The sequence below is a fragment of the Symphodus melops genome, assembly GCF_947650265.1.
Source record: "Symphodus melops genome assembly, chromosome: 5".
Lineage (NCBI taxonomy): Eukaryota > Metazoa > Chordata > Actinopteri > Labriformes > Labridae > Symphodus > Symphodus melops.
Window position 1 is genome coordinate 10,747,194 of NC_136695.1, and position 25,000 is coordinate 10,772,193.

General features: G+C 41.2%; 2 protein-coding genes across 6 annotated transcripts; one reads left to right on the plus strand and one right to left on the minus strand.

Annotated features, from left to right (window-relative positions):
- Positions 1-1,255: 1,255 nt before the first annotated feature.
- sybu (syntabulin (syntaxin-interacting)) lies at positions 1,256-13,498 on the minus strand. 5 transcript variants are annotated; one of them, XM_079343383.1, is made up of 8 exons: positions 13,345-13,498; positions 9,192-9,238; positions 8,779-8,965; positions 7,472-7,618; positions 5,988-6,087; positions 5,675-5,827; positions 4,240-4,398; positions 1,256-2,802 (listed from the first exon to the last, which is right to left on the minus strand). In XM_079343383.1, exons 2-8 carry the CDS (start codon positions 9,213-9,215, stop codon positions 1,623-1,625), a joined length of 1,950 nt encoding a protein of 649 aa, XP_079199509.1. In that variant the 5' UTR covers positions 9,216-9,238; positions 13,345-13,498; the 3' UTR covers positions 1,256-1,622. The 5 variants fall into 5 exon arrangements, with proteins under 5 accessions (XP_079199509.1, XP_079199508.1, XP_079199506.1 ...); XM_079343382.1 differs by having other exon boundaries at positions 4,240-4,395; positions 7,472-7,672; XM_079343380.1 differs by having other exon boundaries at positions 7,472-7,672.
- Positions 13,499-16,016: 2,518 nt separating this feature from the next.
- Positions 16,017-22,992, plus strand: gdf6a (growth differentiation factor 6a). Its single transcript, XM_079343385.1, has 2 exons — positions 16,017-16,578; positions 20,733-22,992. The coding sequence occupies exons 1-2, from the start codon at positions 16,218-16,220 to the stop codon at positions 21,704-21,706; spliced, it is 1,335 nt and encodes a 444-aa protein (XP_079199511.1). The 5' UTR covers positions 16,017-16,217; the 3' UTR covers positions 21,707-22,992.
- The last annotated feature ends 2,008 nt before the right edge of the window (positions 22,993-25,000 follow it).

The following is a 25,000-nucleotide window of genomic DNA, read 5'->3' on the forward strand; positions in this document are numbered from 1 at the left end:
AGCTGTTCGCCATTAGGTAAAAGCACTATTGTACTTACAGTACAGCTTGTCTTGTCCAGATGTTCTGATGGCTTTTAACTTTAACTGACAATAGGCTATGATAACTCGTCTGACCCCAATTACAATGTCACCTCAATCTGCCAGAGGACACTGCCTGCCTGCCACAGCCACCCAGAGACTGGCCCACTTTCTAAAAGGGAAAATGCACGTCATTACACTTCAGAAAGAGAACACGCTGTGTGGGTGAAAAACTGGCCTGAAGGGCTTCACAATCTACTCTACTGATTGCACAACACTCTTGTTTGCAGCTGTTTGACTTCCATCCATTGCTGCCCACTCATTTAATCCAGCATCCGAAGACTAGTGTGAGGGATTAGAGCATCTGATGAATCATTAGTCTGTTGCCTTATAAACCCAGAGGTTATGGTTATGCAATTGACACTTCAACAGATGGTAATGGAAGTGGAGAAGTCAGATTATTCTTTTTTTTTTTTTGACATCTTTGAATATGGGTGTAAATCATGTAATGACTTAAGAAAATATTTATAGATCTCATGAGTAGAAGAACATCTGCTCTCGCCCTTTTTTTCTCCACCTGTGTAAAGATGTAGACCACTTTCACAGCTACTGTGAGATCACAGTAAAGTGGATCTAATGCACTGTCCGCTGTCAGTCCCACAACCCAAGGGATGCCTGAAAATACAGCCCAAGAAAGCTTTACGCAACACACGCTGTCAAGAGAACGCCGCTCGGTTGTGCGTTCATATTTTCCCTCTTATTAATTTATGTGAACATCTTGTGCAAGTGAATAAACCTGGCCCCGCCCCGTCTTTCCTTGTAAGTTCACAGAAGTCTTACATAAGCTAAACTTTTTATCCTATTCTTCCCTTCAGTTCAGTCCAGTCATTTGTTTCCTTAAAACTAACCTGCAAGGAGACCAGAGTTACAACATGAGCTGATTTTTTTTATTATCATGCTTTATTAATAAAGATACAAGGACATTTGATGTAAACCAACAGTATTGCACATAGCTCAGGCACATAACAAGTGTCAATTGCTTTGAAGCGTCAACTTATTTCTATGAACAATACACAGGCTTTAATGAATAAAGCTCTACTCCTGGGGAGGAACAAAAATATATACTTCTTCACAAAACAAGAAACGGTGAACTCACATTAAAGCTTTGGCTGAAGGTTTAAAGTTTCCTTTTGAACAATAACTCAAAAAAACAGTTGAATTCTCTGAACCCATCAAACAGGAACTAACATTCAATCTTTCGCCACCAACAAACCTCATTCTAACATAAATACCTTTGTTTCCAAACACAGGGACAACTAGGGACACCACAGGACGATGATATCACTTAACCATCTACCCAGATGATTAGCTTATACATGGAAATGATAGATAAATAAATAAATAACCCCTTTAAAATAATCCCTTTCATGTCACCATTTTGCTTCAACACATGGTAACTGTACAGTGCAAAGAAACAGTGTTGGAACCAAAAATAACTGCATTAAGTGTTCAACAAAACAGCAACTAATCTCGCAAATACTCTTGAGAAGATGCTTAAGTGCTTTCAGTTCAAAGTTAGGCATGTGCATGCGTGGTTGAAGCCTTTACACATCCGGCCTGTGAGAGACTTGACGAAGAGAGTGCAATCCCATGATGCAACAGCCCCTGATAAGCGCAGCAATGTTGTACACTGGAGCGCTTCCGTCCACGCCGTGTCGCGAGTAAAGCCAGGCCACAGTTGGCAGAACAGGGGCTGCCACCGCAACCAGATCCACAAAAAAGCTGTTGCTCCAGTAACGCTTTCCGACCACATCCAGACCGGGTGACAGAAGAGGCTCCTCCTCACCCACAACAAAGTCTAGCTCCTCCATGAACCGGCGGCTCTCTGCAGGTTCCGAGCAGCACACGCCGGAGTCGGTGGAGGTGTCGGGGCTCTCTGGGGAAGTAGGTGTTGGAATGTTTGGTGCCAGAGGTGTGGATTCGGGGAAATTGGCAGTGGAAGAGGAGGCAGGAAGGTTTGGGATGCCCAGCAGGTTGCTGGAAGCTGACAGAGCCGTGTCCCCCGCTGTTCCGTGAAACTTCAGCAGCTGGAAGAGCAGTGCCTGCAGGTCTGAAGATATGGGTATTATTTCGGTCTGGATTTCTTTATCTTCTGTGCTCTGCTCGAAAGGTGCGCTTATGGTGATGGTAGTGGAAACTGTATTTGGTCGATCCAGTGGCAGTGCAGCAGATTCATCAATCAACTGTACCTCTTCTGTTATGGCAGACACCCCAGGTCCAGACTCTGCCATCAGTTTACAACTAGAGTCCTGACTGAAATCCACTGCAGTGGACATGAGGACCTGCTCCAAAATGTCCTCTCTGTTGGCCATCTCATCGTTCACCAGCAGCCCACTGTCTGCCATCGCCTCTGCCCCTTGTTCTCCCAGCTCCAGTCCGACTTCCTCCCCCACCATCTTCTTCCCACCACTATCAGGGCTGTCGCACATGAAATCTAAGGTGCTGTCATCTTGGAGGTTGGAACCACTTTGGGCCAGCTCCATGCTTTGCAACAGGGACTCCAACTTCCTGTTTTGGATGTTGATGTCAATAAAGTACTTCTGGATACCTTTATCTTTCTCCATCAGGCTGCTCTTCATGGTTTCCACCACCTGACGCAGCTGCTTGATCTCTTTGCGAGCCTCTTTGAGGGACAGCTGAGCCTCCACACGGTGACACTCCTCTTCAATCCAGTCTTCCCTCATTCTGCAGAGCTGGGACTTGAGCTCCTCAATCTCACTCTCCCTAACAGAGATACAATAAAGTGTTGAGTTACTTAAGGAGTAGCATCAGATTTTGAAAAGTAAACTCATTTGTATCTGGCGAGTTAAACACTGGATAGTAATCAGATTATTATTACTCCTATTTTAGAGATAACTAAAAAAGTGTCCCCCTGATATCAGGGACATTTAAATGATAAAAGCAGCAGGAGAGTTTTAATAATTGAAACATTAAAACAACGCTGCAGAGAGCATTAGTGACCTTGCTACTGTGAAAAAGTAGAGCAAAATAATCCAACGCAAAAACCAACAACCTCAAAATGACAACACAGTCACCCTCTTTGTTTGATTCTGGACACACAGCTGAACATGTATAGACAAAGGTAAAACCACAGCCAATTGCAAATTACCAGAGATTATATCAAACCCATACAATGAATGAAATATAAAAATTCGACAGAGTTAAGACACATTATATTTCTTACAGAAGTAGTGGCAATATTAAGCGGCAGTTAAAATCCTGAGAGTGAAAGTTAAGACAAAAAAACATGAAGCCATTAATCTACAACTATTGCCATGCTAGCTCTTGCACATAAAAAGCCTACCCAACCCTTAAAATTCAGTCAGACTGCACCCCTAAAGCTAACAAAATGAGTTCAAGTCATACAAGCAGCAGATCGTCTAGTGAGCTTTGAAAAGAGCTAACAGCACAATTTGATTGCCATTTGATTAGTCAAGCCTTCACTCTCCTTTCTTCAGTTTGCTAAGAATGCTAAGCTAACTGTTTATCATTTCATGCTGCAAATGCACTCCTTGCAAATGCACTACAACCATCAAATCTCTGATGATGATGTACAGCAGAGCAATTAAACTTGTAGACTTGACGGCAACAAGGTTGTGTCACGTTTTTTGTTGTTGTTTTTTTTAAAGTCGTTTAGTTTTAATAAAAAAATACAAAATACTATGGTTTCTGTTTTTAATCTAGATTCATTTTTGGGTTTTTTGCAATAGGATAGTAGATATGCAGGAAATCAGGGAGTGACATAGGCCTCTCACTTGGAAGGCTATAGGGTCCATACATGGAGCGCGACCTAACAGCTCGGTCGCCTGCACCCCTGAATGTTATCGTTTTTTAAATGAATTGCGTAATCTAAAACCATTTAGTGTACCTCTTCAATTACACGCAGCAGAGCAGATCAAGTACATGCTTCAAATGAATTCTTGTGATTGTAGAGTGCATATTTCTGTAGTTGTAACAAGCATCATGCTGTTTTTATCTTATGTAATAGACATTTTCCAGTAGTTTCACTTCACACTCCACTGGAGGATGTTAACGGTTGAGCAGAGCTGGCATTCCCCCCCTCCCCCCCTGATACAACCACTATCATTCTACCTTAAAAAATAAAACGCAGACCAACAGACACAATTTTAGTGGAGACTGTGCTGCTTAAACTCAACTAACCTGTCATGGCATCTGTTATCAGACTCCAGCAGTTTGGTCTTCAGGTGTCTGATGGCCACCTCCTTCTGCTGTAGAGGAGTGAGATACTGCTCGGGGTTTGGTGGTCTGATGCCATGGTTGTCTCCACAGGAGTGGTATCGACCCAGGTTCGATCTTCTGCTGACCACAGAGACATGTATGATGATGAAAGGCAACTTGTACCCCCTCCCTCTTCCCTCTTCCGTTAAAACCAACACTATCAATCAGTTCCCAACAAGACGTTTCGAAGCAACAGCAGAAAACAAACCAATTTGACTTTTAAACATAAAATGGCTCCCTGCAGACAGCAATTTGTAAGACTAAGAGTGCTGTTCGGGCAGATGCTCTGTGAAGCCTGGAATTACTGTCTGACACAGGATTACTGGCATGTTGACTAGAGGGGAAAAACCCAGAAAAGGGCTGGTTATCTAAATACAAGCAGAGTTGACAAAAGAAATCACCTTAGAAGATAACCCCTTAATCTAGAAGCTAATTGCATTAGCATTTAAACGACCCCTGCATGTCCCATGATCAGTGTTTTATCATGCTCAAAGGGAACTGATAAAAAGGATTTGTGCTTTTTTTTTTTTCTACAGAGGATGAGTGGGTGGATTTGGACAATATGCAAAGCAGCATGTAAGCCCCTCTCTTTCCCTAGCCCAATATCCTAGCAACCTTACATACTTGAAGCTTTGATGCAAGCACTTGGCATCCCAGCCAGAAATAGAAACAGCCCAGGAGAAGGTAGCATGTGAGAGGCAACGATGTCAGAGGAAATGTCTTAAAGTGACGAGAGAGGAATTTCATGGGAGCTGTAAACATGAGATAAGAAAGGACAGATTCTGCTGCTGCACAAAAACTAGAAAGGCTTTGGCTTGAATGTTAGTCACTTACTCTGCTGAGAGAAGATGTTTTGGTTAAATGTTATGCAAATATATAGCCCATTCACAATGATTCAAAACACTGTTGCACTTGAGGCTATAGAATTAATAAATTAATTTTGCATATCTGACATTTGTTTCACCCTGCAGCTCCACTAACCCATGGTGAAATCATTTCATCCAATTACAATTTGGCTGCAACAGGTAGGGTCACTGTCTGGGCACCGGAGATTTGCTTTAATCCTACCCACAGCCAAATCATGACCGGTATAATCCCAGAGGGATGTGAGAGGGGAAATGATAAAACAGTCTGAGCCTAATCCAGCCCACCCCTATCATCATCATTATGCTGCACCTTCCCTGAACCACAAAACAAATCTCACTAGTCTCCGAAATCGTCATGTTTCTCCGACCAAAGGGTGGATTTGCTATGAATCCTCAAGGAAAAAAGGTTGAACATGATCCACAACTTCATAACCATGGTATTTACTTTGTGGTTTTGAATAATGAATCATCTTTAAAGCCTTGATTAGTACCTGGATGTAGGGCTGGAGTTGCAGCTGCTGCTGTTGGTTGCCGAGTCGGCTCTGGGAGGAGTCCTGCAGGGAGCGTAGAGTTCTGCATCCCGGTTTGCTAGAAGGCTCCCCGCTGGTTTGAACACTGGGAGTGGTCTTATGTGGGCGCCTCGACTTAAGAAAAGGAACACATTATAAGACAATGAAAAACATGTACTTCTTTAACAAAAACAGAAGAATTAATGGAAAGTCTAGCTACAAGTTGAACACTCTGAAGGAGACTAGAAGTTTCCCAGTATTAGCAAGCAGTAAGCTACTGATGAAACACTGTTACCTGCGTGATGGAGCTTTCTTTCCAGCTGAACTAAAATTGAGGCTCTGCCTGGCCTTCAGGCTGCCTGTGCTGCTGGAGGAGCTGAAGTCTGCCTCACTACCTGCAGGATGAACCATCAATGTGTTTAGATTATAATAATACTTGAAGCCACACTAAAAGAACTTGTAAAAGATTATATAAAAGATAAAAATTCTTATTAAACGTAGACAAACTTTGAGGAAGAACAATACATGGTAGCTCTATTCAGTACACCCAAGTGTTTTAAAGATAAACCCTTGTAAAGTTTAAGAAATAACTGGTAGTGCCCTTTAGCCAACTTAATATCTCTAACTTGGCTTCTTAGACAATATATTTAAACAATTCATAGTTAAACATGTCATGTCTGTCAACTGACTGAATCTCTGATCACCAGAGAGCAGTGCCTTTAACAAATACTCAGCTTCTTTCATGAGCCTCCCCCATAAATCTAAATCATTGTTAGACTCAGTTTGAAGATAAACCACTTATATAATCCTAAATACCATTAACTCTCCACACTGGTCATGACCCCACTGTCATGAGATGTAATACTATCTGCACACTAAGATAGCCTACTGAGCATAAAAGATGGAAACACAAAACTATAACTCAAATAATTCCCAAAAACTATTTCTGTGTTGGTTTTTAATTCAAAGTCATACCTGAGTAGCATCTCTTGCGGTCAAACAAAACCATTGTGATGTGTCCAGTGATGACTGTGACAAATAAAATACTTGAAAACTAAGTGATCCTCCACAACTTGGTGAGTCAAATGAGGGTCAGTGCACATTCAATCAGTGTAGTAACCTCCTGCTAATCAGTCTAATTGGATAAGCTGCTGGAACTGCTTTCCCACCACCAATCAGCTTCCTTCTTCATTTTGAATCATCACCAGGCAGTTCTTCCTGCTCCTTCAGAATAAATTAAGATGGTCTTTTTTTTTCTTTCAGCAGGAACACTGGAGTGCACTGCTGATTGTGTTAATATGTGTAAGTGGCAGCTGCACGGCTGTAGCTTCTTATTTCGCTTTTAGATATTAGAGTGCTATTGATGTTTCACAAGGGAAACTCTCAGCAGGAATGTGTGTAGGAAGAGAACAATTAACTCCAGTTATTATTCTGCTTTTAGTAAAGCAGCTGCTTCCCAACTTGTGTTAACATACCAGGGAATGTGCTCACTGCTGACATATGACAAAAACACAGGTATTGTACTTTAGTCTGTAGGGATTTACTGGCATGCAGAAGTATATGAGTTTGCTAAGCTTGTGCATGCACTGTAACATAAAAGGCACTATAAGACTTGCACAAGAAGATTTTCAAACAGTATAGTATGTGATTATATTAGTGCAGCCCTGAGGTGAAGATTTAAAATGTGCTATATCTTTCTTTGGAATTTACTGAGAAAAAACAAACAAATACAAAACAGTCTCTTCATCTTTCCATTATTTTGTTTGTATCCCTCTTTACCTCTGGCTTTCATGGCCGATCTCATCTCCCTCTTGTGTCTCTGGGTGCTCCTTGGTTCGCCGCTTCCCTCGGCCATCACCCTCACTCTCTTCACTTTGGTCTTGCGCTCCGGCAGTTTGGGAGAGCTGCGGTCACTCTGCTCTGAGCCTGACGGGGTTTTGGAGGGGGACACAGACTGACTAGTGGGGCAGCCGGTGTCATCTATTGTAAACAGGCACACAGACAGTAATAGCCAAAACAGACAGCGCGGGGCAGGAAGCTAGAGCTCAAGGTTCAGCCTGGGCGTTATCTGTCTGATAGCACAACAGCTTTCACAATAACTCCTCACTTTTCACAGAGTAGTCTACACATGCGTACTCCATGTACACGCAGACATTTCTTGCCATGCAGTCTTTCATTTGCTCTGTTTGTTAAGTAGGCCAATGTGGGTAAACATTAAATATACATAAGTGAATCTTATTTTGTAGTTGTATAATCCTGCATGCTAACTGCACTAATGTACACAGGTTTAATTGACTATACTTCTATGTCCCTGCAAATTTGTTTGCTAATCCACTACATCTAAATGTTGTGCTTCTTAGTTACTTAGTTATTTATCCAATTGCCTGCATTACTTTTTTGGTACATGCTCTACATGGTGCAGACACTTCAAAAATCTAAACCCCAAGAAGTTATGTGTCATTTATGAAATTAATGCAAGCCAGTAAATCTGCACACTCTAAAGAAGAGGGTTTTTTTTACATTTTGACAAAGCACATGACATTTTTCTTACTTTCAGGGAGATAACCCATTTCATACGTCCTATTTCTAAACATTCTTGCACTGCAGAAGTATTTCGGAAACAGACTGAAACAGCCCATCAAGAGTCTGAGATTATAGGATATGATCAGAAGAATATCATCATATGTAATAGTTCAAGTAACTTCACCTTTGAAACATGAAATTGTGCTCATATGTTAATGTCAATGCAAAAGCAATACTCTGTTAAATGTTTCAAACTGAGAGTTTAGTTTCTTGATTTATTTCATTAAAATGTAAATATTCATGTACTTTTTTCTCAATAAGAATCTTTAAAGGAAAAAAATATATTTAATTGTAACATTTATATTTATTTATTTATATTTGGACTGTGATTTTTTTTCTGCCACCCTTGCTGTCTTCACACATACAATTAAGGTTGTATTTGTACCCAAACAACAAAGCGAGATTGCAGCGTAATGCACCGACAGTCAGCTTGGAACAAAGTGTTTTTTTTTAGGTATAGGCTATGAACTCAGCTGTCCTCAGACTGACACTGTATCTCTTACCTGAACAAAAGCTGTTTGTGCTGATGGTCCTTTTGGAGTGGTCTGAACTCATGTCACACTCCTTTCCTTCCTCCTCTGAAAAAGGTGAATCGGACAAAGGTGAGCCTTTGTCTTTAGGTCTGTTGGGATGAAGGACCAAACGTGGGATGCGGCTGCGAGGACTTCCCTTCTCCGGTGACTTCTTTTCCTGTATAAAGCAATATCTGTCAGTGTGAGAATCAACTTTCCACAGATTTTTGTTCAGAATGGCACTATTTCAAGTTCAACAACCCCATTGACTTTATCTCAGCTGTTTTTCTTCTTAAGACAGTATTTAATTAACCTCATTTTTTGTTATAATGTTTTGAAAAACATTCTAGAAAGGACTTATTCACATCATACAGAAAGCCCTTACCAAAAGCATTGATACTAACCTCATATTCTTGGAATGGTCCCATTGTGCTTCACGTACTGTTCTCTCCTGAGAAGCCAAACAAAGGAAAAAACGAGGTGAGTCATTTTTCCATGGCCTGTGAATGTGTCAGCATCTTGATGTGGAGCTCAAGTTGTTTCCAACAAATGCCCTCTGTCTGCACGCTGCTACGTCACTAACTCATCTCACCACAGAAACACACACACGCAAATACACACATCCTGCCTGGTACAGATGGCACAAGAAGCCCAGAGCCAGACAATTCCGCACGTCATCGCTAAAAATACACAGACTCAGAACAGACATTTTACATCTTTCTGGCACTTCAAGAAATGGCAAATCATCCTCTGGGGAACATGAATGTTTATATATAAGTTCATAGCAATCCATTGAACAGCTGTTTAAATGTTCAGGTCTGGACCAGAGTGGACCAATGTACAGCCCCATATTGCCATATAGCTGATGCTGCTAGCATGGCTAAAAGTAGAAATCAGAAAAGCTCGCAATTTCATTTAAAGAAAAAAGAAAATTCTATTTACAGACTACAAAGACACAGTGAGAAAGAAGGATATGTCTCTCTTCTCGATCTTCTTTCTTCCATCAAATCCATTTTTGATCAAAATAATTAAATAAAACACAGTAAAAGATGGCAGGTGTCCCACTTCAGAACCTTCATCTGTTAAGCTAAATTTCAGTAACTTTCCTTATCAGCTTTTTGAGCCAGAACTGTTGGGCTGCTGCCAAAAGCGTTTCTTTCATTGAGCTATTAGAGATGACTGAGCAATATTGCATACACAAGTAGAGACCAAAGTAGAACTAAACTCTTATCTAACACAGAACTTTTGGTTGGGCACACACACTTTAAAAGAAAGTAGCATATTTTATTTAGACTTTAACACTAAATAATGCAGAATTTCTGTAACGCTTGAATCAACTTCATACAATCACTTCACTTCCCTCCTCGTCTGTTTTTTTTTTCTCCTCGCATAGTCGTTGCCTGAGGGGGTTAGTTGCGTAAGTGCATTCGTGTTTCCCCTCGTTTTTGAATCTGATGATGTAATTGACCCCTAGGTCTGTGTTGCTGTCGCATCAGTGAATCTGAACCTGTCTTCTTCTTCCTTCCTCGTTTTCTCTCCTCTACAGATATCAGTGTTGCCCTGATTTCAACTCAGCCCCAGCCCCCCAAAAAACCCATCATCAACAGAACCCAGAGCGATATCACCTATTTATTTCCTACTTAAGCCACATTTCATGAGCATCCCAAGACTAAGCCCTGCATTTTTTTCCCCTAACCATTAAGGCCCAAAGAGGGTTACAAAAATAGAGCAGAGAGTCATGGGAATCAATCTCCACCTCCTTTAATCAGCCACAAAAATAGATTGGATTCTGAGTGGCTTTTGTCATCTTGCCTGCAGTTTCACATTCATATTTCAGTATCCACAGCATCACCATATTGCAGCAAGGCGCAGCCTGCCTGGCACACTGGCACAGCAGAATTTGATTATCGGCATCAAGCAGGGCAAAGCAGCCAGAGAAAAGCCCTAGCAACAGTCTTAGCAACCGAGCTGCATGAACGTCTCAGGCTAGATGGGACCAATTATGAGTAAATTTGGAGAGAGTGAAGGCTTCTGCCGCTCATCCTGATACGCTGTCCTTCACTGAGAGAATATATCTGGAGGGTGCTGAGGTGATGTGTGGGTGTTCACTATTCAGCTGTTTAACTGTTTTTCTCTGGCTGAATGAATAGTCTGTATTTCAGCCATTAAGTCGAAGCTCATGGAGCTTCTGTATACAGTCAAGCATGCTCCACTGGCTTACATTTTAGATGCTTGGAGCAGATGATATTTTAGAAACCATCTCAAATATGTTGATTTTCAACAGATTTTCTTACGATGAGTGGATGGATGGATATATGGATGATTGGATGGACAGATGGTTTCGAACATTTCTAATGAAATCTGTTGGATAGTTTAAAATGGTGGGGAGTTGGAAACAAAAAAAAAGATTTGAGGTAAATTAATACGGGGAAACATGTTTCAATAGAAATGTTTCTTGATCAGTTTCTTAAGTTATGAACTGAGTTCAGAAATTAATGCAAATAAATTCAAATAGAGAATTTGAAAACATCGGAACATTCAGAAGAACAAGTAAAGGATAAGTTGTCAAGAGCTAAACTCGTCAAACTCATACAAACTCATACTATTTGTCCCAGTGTTATTTTCCCTTTGCAAAAGACCCTTCAATTAATAGATACAAATAATTGTGAGGTGATACAGTGGCATATAAATACCCTTGAATGCTGCGCTACCTGTGCTAAAATTGAATGTTTGTATCCTCACTGTGATGGGACTTTGCTTGGTTTTATTATATTTGCCCTTGTTCTGGTTCTGAAACAGCCCCTGTAAATCAGCATTATGCATTCACTCTTCTGATCCATCGCTGAGAATCTGCTCGACTCCAGACAAGAGTAGATTGGCTAACGGCTGATGGACAGGTTAAGTTTTACCTTGGTTGCATACACAGGAGTTTCAGCTCTTTTCGAAATGACCAACAGCTAAACTATTTGTGTCAGGGACACACTCTCTGCTCATGCAATGAAGAGTGTCCTGATCACATTTTAACAGATGCTTTAGGAAAAAACGACTGGATGTGGGAGATGATGCGTACATGACTGGTAAACAAGTCTTTAAGCCTGCAGTTAGGCTTTTTTCTCATCCAGATGGTCTACAGCATGGAGTGGGCGTGAATAATAAAGTCCCTTAATCCTTCCCCATCTATGTGCTCTCTAATATTGATGCGTTTGGACTCAAGGGAAGCTGTTCATTGCAATTTGAAACAAGCACAATAGACTTAGTTTATTCAGAAGACATGATGATAAATGAAATACAAATAGTTTTATTTGAGAGATGAAGACATTTGAGTCTCAAATGAACTCAAGTAACAGATATTTTATTCTATTATAAGACATGACGGGACAAAACATGACACAACATGACACGGCATAACATGATATGATACAACAACATATAATACACTTTTCTGTCCCTATATGACATTCACAAATCCACGTAAAACACACAAATGATAGCAACATAAGTGAAGTATATCATGAACATGATAAAGCTAAAAAGATAAAAGCCATAAGCTTGACACTGCAAGCAACCCCTCTTTTTTTTTATCACATAGTAGTATATTGGAAAATGTATCTAATAGATTTCATTCTCTTCTCAGGATGTTATTCAAAACACTTGCTCTGAAGTTTAACACCTTTTGCATCATCATTCTTCCTGCATGATGTCATCACTGATGATCACTTTTGTTTTAGTCTTCCAGAGAACATAAAGTACCAACACCAGAATTCATGACATGTGTTACTGACACTGAAGGGTTATTAGACTCGTACCATACAGACAAACACTCATAGGAGCTTTGTAAAGCCCTGGTGAAATCGATTTCACATCATTTTTAATACTTAGAAGAGTCTAAAAATAGGCCTGTATAAAACTCTCCTTCTAAACTATAACATCTTCGGCAAAATAAACAAAACAAAATAAACAAAACAAAAAAACAACCGTTCTTCAAATAAGCCCCTGCTCTAATCAAAGAACCCTTGAAAGTGTGTCCCATGTGGTCGCATGTTTACATGCTTGTCTTTGTTTTCCTCATTTGAGTCCAATGCTAGTGGAATTTTTTTAATGCAAATTTAGAGACGTTCGTGCCCCAGTATCCCCTGACAGTGACAGCATCTTCTCCTTCCCACAATGCCTTTTTGGTTCACATTTTATTTTGTTGTATACAGCGGGTGGGTTGTTTTGTTTCATGCAGCAGCCCCACAGAAACTGGATGTTTTTCTCAGGCGCAGAGACGCCGCCGCCTCGACTACGACTCAGGATTTCACTAACGATGACCTACGAAGTCAACTTCGCCATAATCTTACCACATTTTACACAAAAGCAACCTTAACTTTTATATAACACGTGAGAATGTACATCTTTTGACAAAAGACTCGCTCCTGAACTTGTAAACATCCCCTCCTGACCTCACCTGCCCCCATCCCCTTGATTGTTCATTTTGTTTTTTTTGCCCTTTATAAATAATGGAATTGTTGACGTTCGTTTTCTTTCATAAAGGCATATTAAAAAAACAAGGCTCACCTGTGTGTCTGGTGATGGTTTTCCTCAAAATAGTGCGCATCAGTCGGTGAAGCACAAAGGGTCGTTCCTCTGCTGCTGCTCCGGCGGTGGCAGCCTGCGTTCTGCTGCTGCTGCGTGGATGTCGGGTGGAGAGAGTGCTGACTGAGGACACGCACGATTGGACAAGAAAATAGATCACTGACTGTGCACGCGCAATATGACGACCATCCCAAGTGAGTTACATAATGCATTCAAGACATTACTTAACCACTGAATGCTCCACTCTATAGCCATACGCTTAGGTTATATGATCTGACGTGTATATTCTGTATGCGTAAATCTAGAACAGGGTCAAATAACATGTAGGCCAAATACAATGATGATGATTTAGGCCACAGGTCCTTGTATATGAGAGGTTTCATATGTCCTAATTTACTGTATATAATTTATAAATATTGAAAAACGTTTCCAAGACCCGGAAAGATGTACGCAATTGATGCTTAAGGGTTCCTGCGTGGTTTTTGAAATATAATCTTCAGTTTCGTTTTTGACAGATTCACGTTATTACAAAGCCGGTTTGACGCGCATGACATAGCCTAAAAGCCAAATATACAGTATGTTGAACACACGCAGGAGATCTGTGTACTGTGTTGAACTACCTCTCAGTGTACGAGCCAGTTTGCTCTCCATGGTGCTGAAATCGGGAATGCAGCAGTTTCCTATGTCCTCAATAATATCCATTCATTAAAATTATGCCATGCAATAAAATCATTATGGTAAGAGCCTTAAAACTGCGCCATGAATCAAAGAAAGAAATAAGGAAGCAATCCGAATGTCAGTCAGTGTAGTCTGGAGGAATCAAATGCGATAATGTGACTGATGAAATACCCAAACATAAACGTGGTCTCGCATTCACAGCCGTCTATCATTACGCATGTTGGCTTGTGAAGACGCTCTGGGCACTCGGTGGTGCTGAATCATAATGTCAACATGCGATCTGTCAGCAGCAGCAGCAGCAGCAACAACAACAGCTTCTCTTCTTATCACTGAGGCCCTCTGCTGGATGATGACGGACTAGACGGCTTGACAATAACGTCCCCATGTGAGCTGAATCCGTTGTGTCCCTGCAATGTAGGCTATACACTTGGGCTGCACTCGTACGTTTCTTAATGTAATAATTTAATCAAAGATGCTTTTCTTTTCTTTCTTCTTTTTTTATTTTTATTTTTATTTTTTATTTACGAGGGACATGCCGTATGAGACGAAAACCAAATGCAACATATCGGCGAGTGCAAGAAATTCCCCTAAAATAGCACACTGTCTGCAAATCAATAGCATGTAAAACCATACGAACGGTATTAGGACTTCTTGATAGTACATGGTTCAGTTGGGCAAATGAGCAACATGTTTCAAATGATCAACATATTTCAAATGAGCAACATATTTCACGGTTTGAAATGTATATGACAATAAACTAATCAATAAATTTACAAATCTGTCCTTTTCCGATCTGTTGGTGGCTTTTGCTCCAGGAAAGCCCTGTGGTGCATACAGATGCCTGGTGATGTTTTAAATGTGTTACTGCATTTGAATGTTCACACTCGGAAATATAACCTGCAAGTTCAACCCCTGATATGCATGCTTTCCATAAACTAGTATGGCCAATACATGTTGCATTTTTATTGACTTTGAGATTAAATAAGCGATTTGTGTAATATCTGAGACGTGAAACCTATTCTTAAATTTGGATAGTTCAACACTTTGCTCTCAGAAAAAAAACGAAGGCTGATTAGGACTGATAAAGGATATTGAAAGAACAGATTATCCAACGGGACATGAACGCAGCATTTGTCATCGTCTCCGTACCTTCCTTACTCAAGCGCACATGGGAAACACTGGCTTGCAGTAAGTAGCAATGACCGCTAGAGATCAGTAGTGTCGTTTCAAAGTATTTGATAGGTCGACGCCAATGTTGAATATTTTGAGACTAACGTGAGCAAACCTCAAGGTGCTCAGTTTATGTAAGTACGTTTCTATTTCTCATGAGCTCAATTTTTCGTCCTCCCTTCTCACAGGAAACTGTCTTGTCCAACCAATACCTCAATATAATTACAAATCGAGCACTAAAAAGTGTCAAATTCAGTTTTAAATTATGTTTCTTTAAAATATCGAATTGCTTTACGAGTACCTGGTGCAAAACGACCATTTCAGCCTATCTGTGCGTAAAAATCTTATCTAATCTGATCTGAACTGTCCTTCAAAGCGTCAATGCTCTCAAATACTTAGTGATAAGCAGGACAATAACTTTGTTTCTGTAAAAAAAAAAGAAGAAAAAAAAGAAGTGAATTTAAATCGTTTTTGTCAACTTTAAACTAAGTAATAATCCAAACCACACGCTGCTCAGACGTGTGGTTTAATTTATTTCTCAGACAAAAGTGAGGAAAAAAATGAGGCATGATTTAATTTTATTGCAATTTAGCCAAACAATTAAAATGACGTAAAGTCTGAGATGGCACGTAAAACACAGCTAACACAAAATATCTATGGACGGCATGGACTGTTCAGCATTTGCCTGCTAAACCACAATTACTTTTCCAATGGCGGTACGTTGGTCTTTTATGCGCGTCCGTTTTGTGGTCTGTGACATGAAATCGTTTGGGAAGCCCTGCACTGAGCGACCATGTGGGCGTGTTTCCCTCGGCCCAACAGTCTCCGCTCTTGTGTTGAGTCCAGAGCGCAAAACGCACTTCTGTCGGTGGGACCGAGGAGCGCAAAAGTAGCAGCTCTCCGACCCTGACGCGCACACCATCTCCGACTCCGGCGGCCCCCTGAATCCATCTTCACTGAGCTTGAAATAAAGAGCTTCTAAACATCTCCCGGTGACTCCTCCAGCCATGGACGCATCTCGACTAGTGACGCTATATCTGGGCCTGCTGCTTGTTTTCCTTGGGAATATACCGTGTTTCCAATCTGCTGCTATCATCGCTCCCTCTGCGCCGAGGAGAAACAGGGGAGCCAGGATCTCTCATCAGGACGGACAAAGGTCATCCAAATACCTGAAAGACATCTTTACGTCTTCGCATCCTATCGTTGGCCATCACAAAGAAGACCTGAAGGACGCTATCGTGCCACATGAATATATGCTCTCCATATACAGGACATACTCAGCTGCAGAGAAGCTCGGACTTAACGCAAGCTTTTTCCGCTCTTCTAAATCTGCCAACACCATAACAAGTTTTGTGGACAGAGGAACAGGTTGGTTTCAGTCTGCTGCAAACTCCATCGAGTTGCATAATTCTGTTGCAAAGTTTGTGCTCGGCTGACATGTCTTATATTCTCCTCGTGTGAAGAAAATCTTGCTAAAAACACAAAACTCAAAATAAAGGAAAAACAAATATACGGCGGCAACTTTTACGCACGTTTCGTAACAGGTAAAACGACGTGTTCGCGTTTTTTAAGGCGCACAAATTATACTAAATCACAACAAAGTTTGTGAAAAGACTTAAAAGCTCCGAAGTTAAATGTTGATGATTAACAATGTTTTCATTATAGTCTGATCTTTAAGCCGCACAGATGCCATACACGTAACTTTTTTTCCGAGTATTAAGTTATATTACGCTTAGATTAACCTCCGGGTAACACGACAGTAAAACACTAATTAAGGCGCTCTCTAAATTAAGGCTGTAAATCACTGTCAGTGCAAGCTGCAGCTTAACTACTCCGCTCCCAACCACCACGTGAATACGAGAAACTTTTCTTTGATATAAGATCACTTCGTTGTTGTTTCAATGTCTAATTTTTTGATGAAGCCTACGGACAAACACAAACATTGAACATTCAAAAGACGATCTCCATAAATCCTGGAACTTGAAACAGTTACATTTGTTACCATTATGAAGTTCAATTTGGCCCACTTGCTCTGACAAAGAGAGCTTGGGGCCATGGTAGAGCGGCTCGGTGTGAGAAGCAGGTGTTTGGGTCAGTTAACATGTGTTACCAAGCGACTTGACCAACTCGCATGGACAAACACGAACTGATAAACACTAACACATCCAACGCGCACACAAACACACACACGCTCGCACACGAGCGCGCGCGCAAATAACCCGAGTTAATCTTTGCTGGAGAAATAAAAGCTATCTATGTTTGCATTCCCTTCTGTCTCAAACACTACGAGTCTCAGAATGCGCGCTGCAAAAGACATCCATCAACACGAGATTTACGCTACAGAGTACGATGCTTAAAACACATTATCTTCCCTTTTGGGCTGCAATTAAATCTGTGTATAACACGTTTGTTTTCAAGATTGAAGTTATACAAAATTATACAATGATATATCAAAGGATAATACGCTTTCTCTAAATCAACCAGATTACATTAAAAAACAATTCCGTCTGTATCACCCCAAACTTTTTTCTTGACCAACATTTTTTTTTTAAGAATGACGTTAAAACTCAAGGCTCTTCGCTGTTGCCATTTCATGCAGTGTGAACTGATTTGATAGGAAAAACGCCTCACTTTCTCCTGTGATTTTGATGTGATGTGTCACTGGCTCTGACCCTGAGCTGTACCCTCTGAGAGCTGCTTGGCATCGAACGGCTGGTTGGAGTATTTGAACTCGGTGATCCAATTGAGTGTTCATGTCATAACATATCAAACACTGTCTATTCTCCCATAATGACCCAGCTCGGCCACGATGGGCACATAACCAAAAAAACAACGAGAGGAAAAAAATGGGAGAGCATTTTCTCCGCTGTGAAGTGGTTCGTATTTTTTTCTCCCTGCAGAACCTCCCTTTGCGACCGCCACTTTAATTACGGAAAATTATTTTTTCTTCCCGTTCTTTCAGCTCAAGCGTATTTGGTTTCTTTTGGGAATCCTCCCAGCATCCCCAAAGTGTTGCATTGCATTAACCTGCTGAATGAACCTGAGCTGAGAAGTTTCATTATTCAAATCAGGAAATAATACTCATGAGGCAGCTTTGTCGCCAGTAAAGTAACAGGTTGTGTCTTTAACGCATGAATTATCCATGCAGAGACATGTTTTTTAAGTGCGCAGCTATCTACAGGTGTTTTGGCTTCCACACTTTTGTAGGTAAATGAAGTTGGCTTATAAAACTAGGCAGGGTATTTCCTGGAGGTCACAAAGGCAAGATCAGAAAAGAATAACCCGAATCTGAAAATTACTTTTGGCACTTGGGGTAACTCATTAAAGCGCAGATGGCGCAGTCGGGCCTCTCTCCCTCTCCCTCTCTCCTTCTCCATCTCACTCTCTCTCTCCTTTTCTCCAACAGAGGCATAGATGATAAAAACATGTTTTTCATTTGTCAAAATACAAGATACAAGGTCAAACAAAAGTGCGCAGGGTGCAGTTTAAACCACGAAGTTTAATTCATCGCATTCCTCCCCAATTATCCACCGGCAGGCATCTTATGCTTTAAGGGAAAAACGTTTTAAACATAGTAATGAAATTAAGACAACTTTGTACTTTTTTTTTTAAAGTGTCAACATGAATATCTCTCAGTGGTCCAAACAGTCAGTCAGTCAGTTAGTCCGTGCAGGCGCGTTTGAAGCGGAATGTTGTCGTTGGCAGGATGGGATGAAATACAAGAGGGGAAGTGCTTTAATGAGGAAGTTGGGAATTCAGAACTGTTAATTATTTGGTGAACTTGTATTCGATTTGTTTGAGGTCTTATTAAAAAAAAAAAACGAAACCTAATTCAGACCATACGGCACAAATCCCTGAAACGAGTTCAAGGTTTCAATCTGCTTTTACTGCTGGACTCTGCACTCGGCAGGGCTCACGGAGGGAAAATGACAACTAGTCTCAAATACCTCCTTAAAAAGGAGTTTTAGGTGATAACACAGGGATAGAGAAATGTCACTGTGAATTTGGTTAAACAACGTTCAGACACAAAACAAGGGAATCACACTGTTTTTATTTAATAACAACACGAAAATAAGCTTTAGTAACACTTTTTGATTCAAACATTTTTTATTGATCTAAATAAATAGGTTAACATTTTGGCATCTACATTTTTACATACCACAACAAAAGTCATTGGGCCCTTTTCCTTTGATGAATTTTACTCTGGATTTTGCATTAAAGCAAACTGCTAACAGTTTTAGCGAAAACATCCCAACAAAAGGTTACATGTTGGAAATATGAGCATTATATCACTCGTAAAAATATAGTTTGAAGAAAAAATATAGAACAATACAGGGACTTTGTTGAAGTGGAATCAAACCAAGTAGATAAAATATATGCAGCTTGATCAAATATGATGAAAATAATTTACACTAATACAAAACGTTGCTTTCAAACACAGTAGAAAGTGCATTTAATTTATTTATTTTTATGGAAAAAAAAATAGTGTTTCGTGGACGCTGCCGCCTTTTCATGCATTGTTCCACACTTTTAGATTCCATTCTCATTGGATCGCCTCGGTAGAATATTAGCAGGCCTCCTGGGTCTGCAGCGGAGAATAATGCATTAATTGTGTATTGTTTCTTTGAGTGTACAGTATGTCGCCTTTTGGTCTTTTGTGTCTGGCAGCAACCAGGGGCCTTCATATCACTAGGCCCCTTGTTTTTTTTTTCATTCTTTTTTTGTTTTTTTTTCCTTTTTCCCCACAACTCTGCAAGACTTACCCAAAAAGAAAACATGTCTGAAGTTCTTACTGCTGCTCAGATTTAAGAGTTTCAGAGACTGCAGAGAGGGAAAAGTTCACTTCCACACCTGTCAAGGAGCTGGAAATTAATAATTAATCTGTCATGAAGTGAAACGAAGGCAGAATATTTTCCATTAAAGCATGCTGGCTTTTATTAAAAGTGGCATTGCATTTCATTTTGATTGGATTATTGTCATTGTAACGAATGTTTGCCTTACATACCTAACAGTCTATGAAGGCCATCACATTTCGTGTTGTGAGGACAAATGATTGGGATCTGATCGTTATGACATCGAGACATGAGATATGAGCACTGTGTGCTCTGAATAACGATGTGTTCAATTCCCAATCGTCGATTTGTCGTTATACGTTGTAAGCTTAAACCTAACAATTGTTGCTTTAGGATGTAATAATACGAACATTTTAAGGATGACACACATATTTGATCAATAACAAACATGATGTAAACTTGGAGTTTGTCACCTGTCAGTTTGTTTAAGCCAGCCTCAGGGTGAATTTTTCAAAAACAAGAGAAGCTGAGCGAGGGGAAAATGAGAGAGAGAGAGAGAGAGAGAGAGAGAGAGAGAGAGAGAGAGAGAGAGAGAGAGAGAGAGAGAGAGAGAGAGAGAGAGAGAAGGCCTCTGTGGATTGAGTCCCACTCCCACCCTCCCCCTCCCTCTGAACACTGTACACCCTAAGTGAATCTGACTGCAATTATTTTCTTCTTTTATCCTTGCAGACGATCTTTTGCACTCTCCTCTGCGAAGACAAAAGTATCTTTTTGATGTCTCAACCCTTTCAGACAAAGAGGAGCTGGTCGGGGCGGAATTAAGGATATTTAGGAGAGCGCGGGGGGATTTGCAGAGTCCCCTGCAGACCACGGGTCTGTACGACATCCAGCTCTACCCCTGTCGCTCCGACAGACTGCTGGACTCCAGGTCCCTTGACCCGCTGGACTCCACCAAGGCCGGCTGGGAGGTTATGGACGTGTGGGAAATGTTTAAAGCACACCAGCATCATCACCATCACCCCCAACATCATCATCATCATCATCCCCATCAGCAGGGGAACCAACTCTGTTTCCAGCTCCGCGTCACTCTTGGCAAATCAGACACCGAGGTGGACCTGAGGCAGCTGGGGATGGACCGGAGCGGCCGGTCCCAGCGGGAAAAGGCCATCCTGGTGGCCTACACGCGCTCTAAGAAGAGAGAGAACCTGTTCAACGAGATGAAGGAGAAGATCAAGTCTCGGAGGTCGGTGGGAGACAAGGAGGAGGTGGTGAAGGCAGCAGCAGAGGAGGGGGTGTCGTTGAGGGGGGTTAAAGGAGAAGGGCCCCGGCGGCGGCGGAGGACGGCGCTGAGTAACCGGCACGGAAAGAGGCACGGAAAAAAGTCTAAATCCAGGTGCAGCAAAAAGGCGCTGCACGTGAATTTCAAAGAGTTGGGCTGGGACGACTGGATCATCGCGCCCCTGGATTACGAGGCATATCACTGCGAGGGTGTGTGTGACTTCCCACTCAGGTCGCACCTCGAGCCGACCAACCACGCAATCATACAGACGCTAATGAACTCCATGGACCCGAATAGCACCCCGCCCAGCTGCTGCGTTCCCACCAAACTCAGCCCCATCAGCATCCTGTACATAGACTCAGGTAACAACGTAGTATACAAACAGTACGAGGACATGGTGGTGGAGCAGTGTGGGTGCAGGTAGCGGCCCTTTAGTTCATAAAAAAAACTTTAAAAGACTTAACATCAAATATGAGTCTTGGTGGGTCCCTGCTGATAGCTAAAGCCCTCAACGGTCTGAAATGCTTTGACGCATCACGCGCCTTGTCTTAATTCAAAAGGGATGCACGCAAAGGCAATTTTTGCTATTTATTCAGATTCAGCACAGTCACAATAATTCACACTCTTTGCCTTAAAGTGTTACGCCTCCAGTCCACGCAACAGGTCAGCGCTCATCAAACAGGCTTTTGTTTCCCAGAGTGAGACGTGTCCATATGGCACAGGAAGTGGGTACGAGGCGAGATGGGAGCCTGTTGTGATGGGAGCCCGACTGTGCACCTGTTCGTGCCGAGAGCAGAGGACAGCGCTTTGTTGCAGCTCTGCCGTGTGATCCTGCCTGCCAGGCCGGACTCTTTTGGGTCTGTGCATCCAGGCCATAATTGCCACCGTCCAGCTGGAGTCATTACAGACCCGAGCAAGTGCTTGTTTTCCAAAAAAAAAAAGGGGGTGCATATGTCATACCAAACACGCACTCTCACACAACCATGGACTGTTCTGAGCAGAGGAGATAAAATGGTGGTGACAGTAATGCCGTCAAGAGATTTTTTGCCGTACTGGAAACCAGTGGAGAGGCGTCGCGCGCCTCGGTGGACAGAAAGGACACACAGAAAGACTCGTGCCTGACTGGGCTTCCGTTGTTAAAAAATAAGCACATAACTGAGGCGAACTTTTTGCTCAAAAGTCAGCATCTTTACGAAATGCACTTCCACAACTGACTGCTCTAAGGACCGCGGTCAGGCAGAGAGTCCATCTTTCTGATGACGAAAATATAAGAAAAAGACTCGCAAACGAGACGATATTTAAATGCACATTAGCTTTGAATGCACTGCTGTTCATTATTTTTTTGAGTTGTAAATATTTGTACAGTAAAACTTTACAAAAGTGCAACGAATGGAGAAATGAGATAACTGCATTTCTTTGTAAATATACTAAATGCACTCAAATCGGTATAATTTCTATTCTATAATTATTTTATTATTTGTGATGTACAGAGTTTCATGATAATCATATATTTCGTACATTGATAAGAGTAATTTAAGGTGTATTCAAGTTTTTTTTTCGCAGAGGGTGGAAATACCATTATTAATGTCTACCTCATAATTGCATATCGGATCTGAGTTTTGAGGTGCATTCAGTTAGAGTGTAAAGAGCTTTTTCAATGATATATAAGATCATTTATTTACATATATTACTGGATAATATTCCACACCATTACTGTACAAATAAAATTCAAAACAAAGTCTGGTACTTCTGATGATTAATGCAAATCTTTTTGGCCTCATTTCATTTATTGAAAGTGTTGGTTAGCACCTCGAACTAAAGGAGAGACACACACAAATTACACAATCGCAGGCCACTCAGGGTATATGAGGCAATATATTTTCCTGATTCAATTTTTGGATTCATCACATGAAAAAAAAAATCACATTGCTGTTGTATTCTCTCTCAAATCCTTTATAGGACATTGTATTGTGTGAGTATCACTGGTATATCTATCCAGGCTAAGAACAAAACACATGTTTCTCATTCCTAGACAATCAATTTCCACACAATTAAACACACTATTCTTGTACAACCTGTTAGGAAATGCTTTACAGACTACGTTTTTTAACAGTGGGATCCAACAATGCAGAGCATATGGAACACTTGTATAGTACCTTTGCCTTCAGGTATGCTAATCTATTCTTCCCCTCTGTAAACAGTCTCTCATCATAGACAACAAATGTCATTACTCAGGGACAGTCTGCTTCAGGACCATGCCCCACACAAACCATGTACACATATGGTGACCATCCAAGCAGAAGGAAAAGGACTGACTGTCACTGATATGGCACTGAATGTACAAACCACAACTATTTCCCAATGAATTAGCCTGCTTGGGTCAAGTTTACTTAACACTTTAATGTTTCTCAATCTGTGGATGAAAAAAGTTTGAAAGAAGGGATTGCTTCCATATAGGCTATCGACCTTGGCCTGGAAACAATTAGGAAATTGCTTTGAAATGTTATATGTTGTCCAGGCTCTTGTACAGTATCATGTCACTCCCCACATGTTTGCTACGGGGAAACAGAGGATGCTAAGTGCACTCTTTAGCGGTCGCTGCAAATGACTGACACAACAAGCATTCCCCTAAGTATAACCAAATGGCCCTCCAGGCTAAATGTCTGGCACACCATCGCTGGGGTACTGCTGTCAGCCACACTATCCCTGCTGCACAAGTGCACCATGGGAGATACCTTGCAACAGTGAGGCTGTGCAGCTGATCATGGATTAGAAATACTGTAATGTTTCACAATCCAGTGTAAATTTCTTAGCAGCTTTCACGGTATCCTGTGGGATAAACGTTTACTTTTTGATTTATATTTATTTGACAAGTTCCCCGGTCTGGTGGGCACAGGCCTGGAGGTGAGATTGAATGTGAGGGGAACAGTTAAACGGTGATGAAAGGGAAAGGAATGCTTTGTTTACCCGCTTCAATCCCTCACTCTCAAGTTAAATGTTCCAATAAAGTTCTTCATCACAACTGGCTTATTGTCCCTAAGCTGCACACTGAAGCAGAGCGAGCAGAAGAAAGAGAGTTGTGTTTATTTGAGACTTGGTCCTAATATATTAGTCCAAGCAGTCTGAAATCGGCACAGAGATGGGTCCTTTTCATTTAGAGCACAAATAATCTTGACACCCCACATCTGTGCACAGAGGCTCCTCTTTAGAAATCTGTAAAACTGCACGAGTGAAGATCTACTAGGTGTTTTTGTGAGTGAAAAGCCCGGGAGCCTATCCAAGATATAAAAAAAAAAAGTCTTGGCTTGTACGGAGACATAAATGTTCCTCATACTTAACCTCTGCGTTATCAGAGATGTCCTCATCAGCGACAGGAAAGACATAAATCATGCTGATCTCCCAGACAGCAGGGACCTCTTAGCAAGCTGAAATCGTCTATCGCATTAAGGTGCATTAGAAACTTTGTCGTGGGAGCTTAGATCTTGTGTTTTGATTTGTTGAAAGGATAAAATTCAAATGTAGAGAGGGGAATCAACAAGAGGATTTTGATTTTTAAAGGCTACTGATCAAATCCATTAGGAACTATTTGTGTATTTAGGAATGCTACGAGCTGGTTTTCTTTCCTTTTTTTTAGTTGTATCTCCTTTTCTACTTTCTTTCAGTTTTCACAACTTTTGTTTGCAGATTATAATTCTTCCTTATTAAAGACTGACACCTT